Source organism: Corvus hawaiiensis, chromosome 6 (genome assembly GCF_020740725.1).
Source record: "Corvus hawaiiensis isolate bCorHaw1 chromosome 6, bCorHaw1.pri.cur, whole genome shotgun sequence".
Lineage (NCBI taxonomy): Eukaryota > Metazoa > Chordata > Aves > Passeriformes > Corvidae > Corvus > Corvus hawaiiensis.
This window is the reverse complement of record NC_063218.1, coordinates 52,070,948-52,080,396: the sequence shown is the minus strand read 5'-3', so window position 1 is coordinate 52,080,396 and position 9,449 is coordinate 52,070,948. Positions and strand designations below refer to the sequence as shown.

The 9,449-nt window shown below is 41.2% G+C and overlaps 1 protein-coding gene across 1 annotated transcript; it reads right to left on the bottom strand.

The window, feature by feature from the left end:
• Positions 1-771: 771 nt before the first annotated feature.
• Positions 772-9,449, bottom strand: PSMA1 (proteasome 20S subunit alpha 1). The gene is made up of 10 exons (XM_048308096.1): positions 9,337-9,449; positions 8,317-8,361; positions 5,887-5,988; positions 5,329-5,432; positions 4,473-4,561; positions 4,159-4,229; positions 3,187-3,316; positions 2,444-2,523; positions 1,604-1,708; positions 772-1,113 (listed from the first exon to the last, which is right to left on the bottom strand). The coding sequence occupies exons 1-10, from the start codon at positions 9,337-9,339 to the stop codon at positions 1,057-1,059; spliced, it is 786 nt and encodes a 261-aa protein (XP_048164053.1). The 5' UTR covers positions 9,340-9,449; the 3' UTR covers positions 772-1,056.

Here is a 9,449-nt window from a genome sequence, read left to right as displayed (position 1 = left end):
CCACCCCATAAAGCTGTTTCTTATCATTTTCAATACAATCTTAGGGAGATTTATTACATTAGAATGATCCAACATAAAAAGTGGAAAAGACTGAACTCATTTTCCTTAAAATACAGCATTGCACCCAGGAAACCAATTCACTGGGCTTCCCTGGCAGAGGACCCTGAGGAAGTCACTGTTAGTCCCAAATTTTGTGGCATTCAGCTTAAATCCAAAGAGCACCAGGTGCAGAACAAGCTGAACGGACAAAGCCCTGGAGACCGTGTTCATTCAGCAGCAATGCAGAGACTCCACAGTTCATCTCAGGAGACCTGCAAGGGGGACGGACTTCAGGTGCTCTTTTGTTACTCTAATTCGGCCCTCAGTGAGCTAAATACCCAGTACTGCCCAAAGGCTAGCTGATGGCTCTGAAGAAACACTGACACAGTTCTAAAAGAGCTGGGGTTGACTAAATCCCCCCCAAAAAACCAAACACAAGCTGGTTGTCAGCTTCACGCTTCTTCAGCCTCATAACCACAAATGCCTTTTCAGGTGGAGACAAGTTGACACAGGGAAATGCTGTACCCTGTTTGTTCCATGACTATTTTATGGTTTCATAAGCATTTTAAGGTCCTCCCAGTTCAACAGTTTCCAAGAGCACCACATTTCTCTACAGCAAGCAAACACTCACTCTGACAAACAGTCAAACAAACAATGGCACCTTGATATGACACAAGTAGTTGTGAATAGTTGTTTTTTCAGACTAAAAAAACCAAACTCACAGCAGAGTCAAAGAAAGTGATTTATTTCCATTTGTCCTGATGAGTTAAAGACAGTATCTTTTCTTTAAAAAACAGTATCATGTACTATTTAGAAAATGATTACACCTTTCTTGTCCAAGCAGTTACACCCAGTTATGACCTCCTGCCTTTTAAGGATAGGTGGATTGGTTTTTTTCTTTACGAGCAATCCTCACAATGTAGCGTCAGAAAACGAAAATAGGTGAGGATAAAGTTACCAGCAAATGGATAAGTGTTCCTGGATAATTATACATTAACAGAAGAACTCATCCACCAACTAGTGCTCCATCGGCTCCTCTGCCTTTTCCACGGTTTCTTCAACAGGCGGAACCGCCTTAGAGAGAGGGAAAAGAAATATTTTAGGAGGGCAGAAGACAACATTTGACATATCAGCTTTATTGCCATTGGAGCACCACGAGTGGTAAATGCAGCTCATGTCAGCCAACAGCTCACAAATTACTGTTATTGAAACTAAACATGAGCAGGACTCGGTAATTAGGAGACAACGGAGGCATCTTGCAAAGGGCATGAGAAACATATGCAGCCACTTCTGTTGCAAAACAGTGAAAACTTGTACTAGATCAGAGATGATGAAAGAAGATGACATTGAAACAGCCTGGCATAAATTCAGCATAAATTGATTTAATAAGCAGCTGAGTTACCAGTTAACATTATATAGTGTTCATATAGTAACTTCGTATTTTAAAACTTGCCTTTCTAAAACTCTACCACAGTAGTAGAGTTACATTTATTTTAAACATAATAGATCATATCTAATTACTGTCTTTCAACTAAGCCTATTTATTCATATCTGAACCACTCACCTTTCTCTGTGGTCTCTCCTCAAGACCTTCTAGGAATGGTGCTACATCATCATCATCATAGATGGTAAACTCCATGTCTTTGCCCACGATTCCAATTGAAACATTCTGTCAAGCAAAGTGTTGAAAGCAATGAGAAGAATTTTCCTGCAATTAACTTTGGCTTCACAGCTTTCACTTAAAAAAGCTATCATGTTTCAAAATATTCTAAGCAAAGCCATTTGAGGGTTTCAATTTCTTTGTTTTCTTTTTAATAACACACACACACAATTTCTCAAAATCACCTATTTTCATCTCATTTTGATTTTCAATATTTTAAGACTTCTAAAAAACATGGTGAGCTAAGAATAAAAAAACATGGAAAATGGTTGATCAGCCACAGCCAGAACACCAACCAATGGATATCCTTAGAATTTTCTTCTTCAACAGTTCCTCAATTCCTTGTCAAAAGTTTGTGCAGCTTTGTGATGCTGGATACTCTCTAAACTGTTGGTGCATTACCTTCACTTACCGCCCAGGTGAATTACTGACTATGCTCACAATGCAAAGCTGTCATGCTACAGCTGCATGTAATGCATCTTAAACACTCATCAAAGCTTAAAATAAGAGTAACGCCACCAGGGAAACAATGTCTTATTTAGTGAAAGCATCACTTCTGTGAAGAGGCTTAAATCTGAGATGATCTGGGAACAGTAGATAAACTAGTGACATGAAATAAAGATGGTATTATCTATCAGTATTCAGCTTGCAAGCTTCAGTGCCAGCCACACTTCACAAGAATTCTGTCACAGTACTTCCAAGTAACAATGGCAGTAAAGTTCCTTAGTGAAACCTCTTCCTTACCTTGGTGGTCAGATCCTGTTCAGCAGGAAGAGTCTCTCTCAGGGCTCGCAGTCCATGCTTAACTAGCTCATTTAGATTACCTTCAAATGGGATCAGAAAGACATTGACAAAACTAAATGGTATTACCTCTAGACACTCCTTCCCCTTCTTCCTATTCCTAGTTGACAACTATGAAATCAGCTTGGTGAGCTTGACTCCCAGAGCTCCTCTCCTTTCTGGTACTGAGCAGAGTTGGTTATAAAAGTTTTCCTTCAGATACCAGCCTCCCCCTGTATTTGAGGTCAACTGCATCTGGTTTTGACACCTGCCTTGCCTTCGGTGATATTCAAGTTTTTTTCCCCCAAGCAGGTATTCAATGGTTCCTCATCATTATTCCATACAAAAATAAATTCACCACTTTAAATGCAGCACTAAATACTTGCCCTGACATTCTATCCCTGCTCTGCTATGGAAACAATTACACTTCTCCTGGGTTAAAAAGGGCAGAGGCTTTTTAGGTTTTTCACAGCTTTTCTGAGCACAGCTTCTCTTTCCATTAGATGTAATAAACATCCACATGTTAAGACATGAAAATCTCAACCATATTCTCTACGATTTTGTCTTCGCGTTAGATTTACAGTTATGCCGAACCTGGCTCCCAAAATTTATCTTCATCTCCCTAAATGCAAAAGAATGGAGTGGCAGCAGGAAATAAATTGCAGAATTGATGAATACCAGTAGGTAAAGAGGGTTCCATTACTCACAGTCAGTGAACTCAGTCATGTGCCTCTCCAAGTAAGTTCGTGCTGACTGTGAACGAGCACCAATGGACATTGCTTTGCAGTCAAAATAGTTTGCAGAGGGACAAGTCTGGAAGATGTGAGGACCCATATCCTACAAAGAGGAAAAAAAAACCCACAGAATGTTAAACAAATGTATAAATTCATACCAAGTCTCCTGCTGGAACATGACATTTTCTAAAAGAATATTGCTTTATGGTACATCCCACCTACATGTATGCACAGAAATACATTTTATATTGCTGATCACATAACTCTTCTTATGCAATTCCTTCAAAACAAAAAAATCCAGTAATAATAATAAAAAAAAAAGGATAAACTCTTTCTTTACACTTTCTTCATTAAAATACAGTTTTTATGTGGACAGGATGGCTAGCACAAAAAAAAATGTTTCTCTGTTCTACTCCACTGTGCTTATGTATGCTCCCTATGTCATGGCTTGCAGCAGCTGTTTTACACACATTCTGTCTTATCTACACAAAAGTAAAAACTTGCTGTAGACTAAACCATGCCATCCAAAATTTCAGGCAATACCGTAATTTCCTCCTCATGTCAACAATCTTGAGGGCAGAGATTCTGTGTGTGTTGCATGAAGCAAATGTTGTTGCTAAACAAGTAAGAGAGAGGCCAGTGGCGATTTCCACATCCATTTTTTTATTGAAAGTATTTAAAACAATAGTTTGTAAGCATCCAAAATCAATAGCAAAATATTTACATAAACAAATCTCATTTTTGCACCTTAAAATACTTAGTAAGTGTAGGTAGGATCAGCTATTAATTAGCACTTTAAGTAAGATAGAGAAAATTATTTCCTTATTCAGAGAATTTTGATGACTCTGCCTCTTCTATCTTTCCCTCCCAACATCTATTTGTTGCATAAAGCTCCACTAAGCACATTTTCTTGCAGATCAGTAGCAGCCAGAGCAGCTTACTCACATCATAGCCTGCGATGAGCAGTCCTACTCCATAGGGCCTTCTGCCGTAGCGCTGAGTTGGAATCTGCGTTTCTTAAGAAAGCTAAGGAAACAATCTCAACATTACATGATAATTACCCAAGATATTTCCTAAACCAAGCAGAGATGCACCAAAATGCAATGTTCTCCAAAAGTATACACAAGCAGTGTGAACAAAAAGAATTGTGCAATACACTTTTTTAACTTAATATGACTTTTAAGCTGTGATAGATGAAATTCATTTTATGAAGGAGTAGAAAGCTATAGAAGTATAACAAGTGTATAAAAAAAGGATACTGCTTCCAATTAGTGACACTAGGCGAGAAACTGGAAGAGGTCTATCAAACACAAATCTAGAATCCAAACACTCTTGACGCATGAAATTGCTAGGAGCAAAAATACAAAAATTTTTTTAAAAAAATCAAATCAATGCATAGATCAAAGACATAATGAGGTTTTGTCTCAAGGCTTGTCTGTTAAGGTAGGCATTTTTGTTTCAGCTCTGCTCATTGAGAAAAAGGGTCAAAGGCTTTCCGTGATTTCATTTCAACATGACCTATCATTGTTATTGAGAAAGTTGACCACAGGTTTGATAAAGTATAAGGGTATTTCAGCCAAACAAATGCAAAGAAGGTAGAAGTTCATGCAGGCAACAGATGGATATTCTGGAAAAATGGTAATGGTTAAATGGTAACAGTGCTTTATAACACTGCAGCAATTAAAAGTAATTTCAGAAATCCTTCCTACCCCTTCTGATTAAACTTGCTAAAAGCAAGCCCCCCTGCAGCCCACACAAAGAGCACTGTATGTGTTTAATAACTTTCTCAAATGTGTGTACACAGAAGCAGCTGCCAGAGGGAAAGAAGTGATGGAGTGTCTCAGACTGCTTGGAAACCCTGTCACACCGAGGAAACCAGACAGGACTGTTTTACTTGTAACAAAACCAAAGAGCAATATTTTGGGCCAAACAATGAGATTCCTGCCAACTAGTTAAAAACCTGCCTGAATTTCATGCTGAGGTCTTTGGCATAATACAACAAAGCAGCAACTCAAGACTAATCCTTAGCCAAGCAGCAAATGTCATTTGCAATAGTCTGAATGAACTTTCCCTCGTTATTGCAGCACTGTGTATGTCAACAACCAGGATACTCACCACAGGAGTCTTGCATCGGCAGTAAGTCCAGCAATTGAGATACCAATATGGTTGTCAACGTACAGGATTTTTTTCTGGTGAGCTGCCAGCTCAGACTGTGCTCTCTATGCGTAAAAGGAGAAAGCTATGTGGCAAACTGAACAGTCTGCCAAGCACTGTGGAGAAATCTGCTAACATTTATAGAAAGAACTGAATATGTTCGTGAAACAATAAAAAATTAAATTTATACACTTGCAACAGAAGACAAGAAAAACTTAATTCCACTTCAGTTCTTTCAGAACAAAAGAAACAACAGACACTCACTCAAGTTTTGAGAAAAGAAAAAAAAAGAGGAAGACATCTTCTAAAGGAAAAAAAAATATTTCACTCATTTCCTTCACCATTTTGTGAAGATCTGCTTTGCATAGGTACTGGAAATATTTCAGCACTCAAGAAAAGGGAATCTGTAATTGCATTTACATTTCACATAGAACTACAGACCGCACAAAACTAATTTGCCAAACCAAAACTTTTCTATGAACATTATTGTCCCCACTGAGAGCAGAGTTTAGAAGTCACCTTGAGAGCCACTAGGACAGCGTGTGTTTTCGACTTCAGCCCCACAGTAGCTGAGCCTTGTTTCACAGCTTCCATGGCATATTCTATTTGATGAATTCGGCCCTGTAAAACCAAGTCAAAGGTCATCAATCATTCTCTAGTTAATCCTCTGAATCAGTTTCCAATGGGTTTGCATTTTCAGACCTTTGATTCTCACCCCAACAGGGACACCTACTGCATAACAGGTTAAACCAGTACATCTCCTCAGTTATCTTCTGTGATGCCTCAGCATTAACCCATAAAAATCTGGCCATCTCTGAACCACCCACTACTGCACACAAAGGAACAGGAAAACCAAAAAGAAAGGCTGAATCCTCTTGACACTACAAGAATCAGAAGACTTTTGTCACTGTCTTCAGAGGAATCAGTGTTTGACCCAATGTGATTCAAAGACAGAACTTCCAGCTGAAGTTGGACACTTAACTTTTAATCGAATTTGTTGAAGAAATGAATCTTATGCAATTGTTGTGCCTCACCAGCCATTCCCCAATAACTTCTGAACGAGTTATTGGCCAACTGCAGTCAAGTCTGAAACAGGACTAGAGGTCTCAAAGAAAATGAAGTCCCTACAAGTTCTGCAGAGGTGGCCAGGAGCTTTAATGTCCATTCAACAGAACCACTTAAGGTTTTCCCACTTTCAGCACTCCAGCCCATGTCAGACACCTAACGTGGGCACTCCTATCCTGCAAGCACGGACACTATGGAGCTGCATCCCACCAGCTGGGATGGAGTGGAAGGCAGTAGCTGTTATGGTGAATGTGCAGGAGATGATCTACAGAAAATCACCTTCCCGTAAGTTGTTGGGGTTTTTTGGGCATAGGGTTCTTTATTTAAGTCTACTAGAAGGACCCTAATGTCCTATTTCATCCATTGTTATACCTGGAATTTAATAACATAGGATACTTCCTGCCCAAGAACAGCACTGAATCGCAGTGACCTGAATTTGTCAACTGTCAGGAATGACATGCAAGACTGTAAAAATGTGAAACCACTTTGAGTTTTTAAATCTCCTATTTCCTTTTCTTTACTATCATATTTGAAAGCATCTCCTAATAAAGTATGATTTTCTCCTGTATTAGCAGTGCCAAGAATTATTATGGCATCACATCACTGCCTCACCTACAAGAATGGATGGGGTAGCAATTGCAGCACAGTAGCAATTTTAAATGTCTTTTTTTAGAAAAACTAACACTATTAATATTGTCAAGGCAATTTCAGAAAAACATAGAAACTTGTCCTGTTGATGATTTCGCAATATCTAGTAAAAGTCTCATGAGAATGTTATAGTTTTAAAAGTAATTTTCAAAGTAACAGATAAGATAAAAAAATTGAAAGTTTCTGATACAGAACCTGCCAGAGAAACACAATCATTAAGAAGGATGAAAACAGTTCAAAGGCACCCACATCTATCATGGTATTGACTGAAAAAACCCAGAAATATTCAAGGTTGTCTTCACAGAGAATGGGAAGGATAGAACACTCTCTGTTGCACTGTATGGAAATGTGTCTCACATACAATAGTACCAGATGATTAAGAACTTCAGTAGCAATACAAACCCACAAACTAATGATACATTAGCTTTACACCAATACAATTTGCTACTTGCATTTTAAATAAATCTCTAGTTTTGCTGAATATATAAATGAGTCTTTTTCCAAGGCTCTGGTTTTCTGTAAGTATTCTGTCTTAAGATATCCATAGTGAGAGAAGAGGCAATATTAAATACCTCAGCTGACACTGGCTTTTAAAATTCCAGCATATTTATTTTCAACACAACCTGTGTAAGTTTCACAACATACCACATATGTTTTTAGCAAAAATACACAGTGTGAAACTCATTCAGAGGTAATAAAATTTCCAATTCAAATGCAAATCTCACTTGAATCTCCCAATTATAAACTAAATAGCTCCTTTCCAACACTATCTAGTGGGCAGAAGAGAGAAAGACCTAGCAGTGGCCTAACATTGGGAAGACTGAAACTGTTTCATGCCTTTTGTACCTTACTTACCAACTTACTAGAGGTCTGTAAATGGACCACAGAATCATGGAATGGTTTGGGCTGGAAGGGACCTTTACAGACTGTCTAGTCCAACCTCCCAAAGATGACAGCATCTCTTTGTACCTCACAGGTACATTCAGCAAGCAACTCCCTTAAGCACTTGGAGGTGACAAGGCCCAGGTAAGCACCACTCATGTTCATGCACCAGCAGACAGGGATGTGCTGAGGGCTTTCTGGACACCTACAGCCTACAAAGGGAGAGGGGGGCAGCCTGCAGGGAGCTTCAGGCACCTGAGCACAACCTTTGTGACTGCAATACCACTGCTGTGAGGTGGAGAAAACCCAGAAAGCAAGTTGAAAACCCAGTGAGCAAGTGTATAAAGGTTTTACCTGAGGGCTCCAAACGGTGACATCATTGTCATACTGGTTGCGAAACTGGAATGAACAAAATAAAACTCATTAGTATCCCTAATAAGCTAACAGAAAGAGTGTTCCCAAAGGAACTCCTGGTTCTTTCCACAGAATCCCAGAATCAATAAGGTTGGAAAAGATCTCTGATACATCGAGTCCAGTCTATGACGGAACACCACCTTGTCAACCAGACCATGGCACTGAGTGCCACATCCAGTCATTCCCTAAACACCTTCAGGAATGGTTACTCCACCACCGCCCTGGGCAGCCCATTCCAATAATCATCCTTTCTGTGAATAAGTTCTTGCTTTGTTAAATTCCTTTTGTCAAGCTGTTAGTTGAAAGGGACCTCTGGAGATCATCCAGGCCAACCCCCCTTCCCCAAGGAAGGCGAGCTTGGACCAGGTGACACGGGAACAAATTCAGGTGGGTTTGAATGTCGCCAGACAAGGAAACTCCACGACCTCCCTGGGCAGCCTGTTCCAGTGCTCTGCCACCCTCAGTGCTAAGAAGTTTTTCCTCATGTGGAGGTGAAACTTCTTTTGTGTCAGTTTACGGACACTGTTCCTCATCCTGCCACTGGACACCACTGAAAAGAGTCTGGCACCATCCTCTTAGCCCGTCTCTGAGATATTTGTATGTATTGACGAGATCCCCTGAGTCTTCTGCCCTCCAGACTGAACAGGCCCAGCTCCCGCAGTCTCCTCGTAACAGAGATGCTCCAGACCCCTGGAGAGATATTTACACGGATCCTCACAGGGCCTCGGAAGTATTTCTCCAGGACCCAAGCAGGGCCCGCTCCCCACTCCCATTTATTTTCACGCCGGCAGCGAGGCCCAGTCCCGCCCGCGGCCCCGCGTGGCCCGGGAACTGCTTACTCACGGGCCCGCTGCCTCCCGCCCGCCCTCCCGGCTCCCCCGCGCCGGTTGCGTGGGCGGGACAGGGCGGCGGGGGCTGCCCGTCCCGGCCCGTGTCCCGGCCCACGCCGGGGCCCCTCACCATCCTCCTGCTTCCCCGGCGGCGGCGGCGGCGGCTCCGGGCGGCGCGGGGCAGCGATCGCTCCGGGATGGGAGCGGGCAGGCAGCGCCAGGCGCGCCCCGAGTCATCGATGG

What these genes read in the sequence shown, in the direction of transcription:
- PSMA1 (XM_048308096.1), bottom strand. An exon ending in AGTGTCACTAATTGGAAGCA is followed by an intron (nt 4,230 to 4,472) that starts GTATCCTTTTTT and finishes AGCTTTCTTAAG; the next exon opens with AAACGCAGATTCCAACTCAG. An exon ending in AGGAGAGACCACAGAGAAAG is followed by an intron (nt 1,114 to 1,603) that starts GTGAGTGGTTCA and finishes CCTCTCTCTAAG; the next exon opens with GCGGTTCCGCCTGTTGAAGA.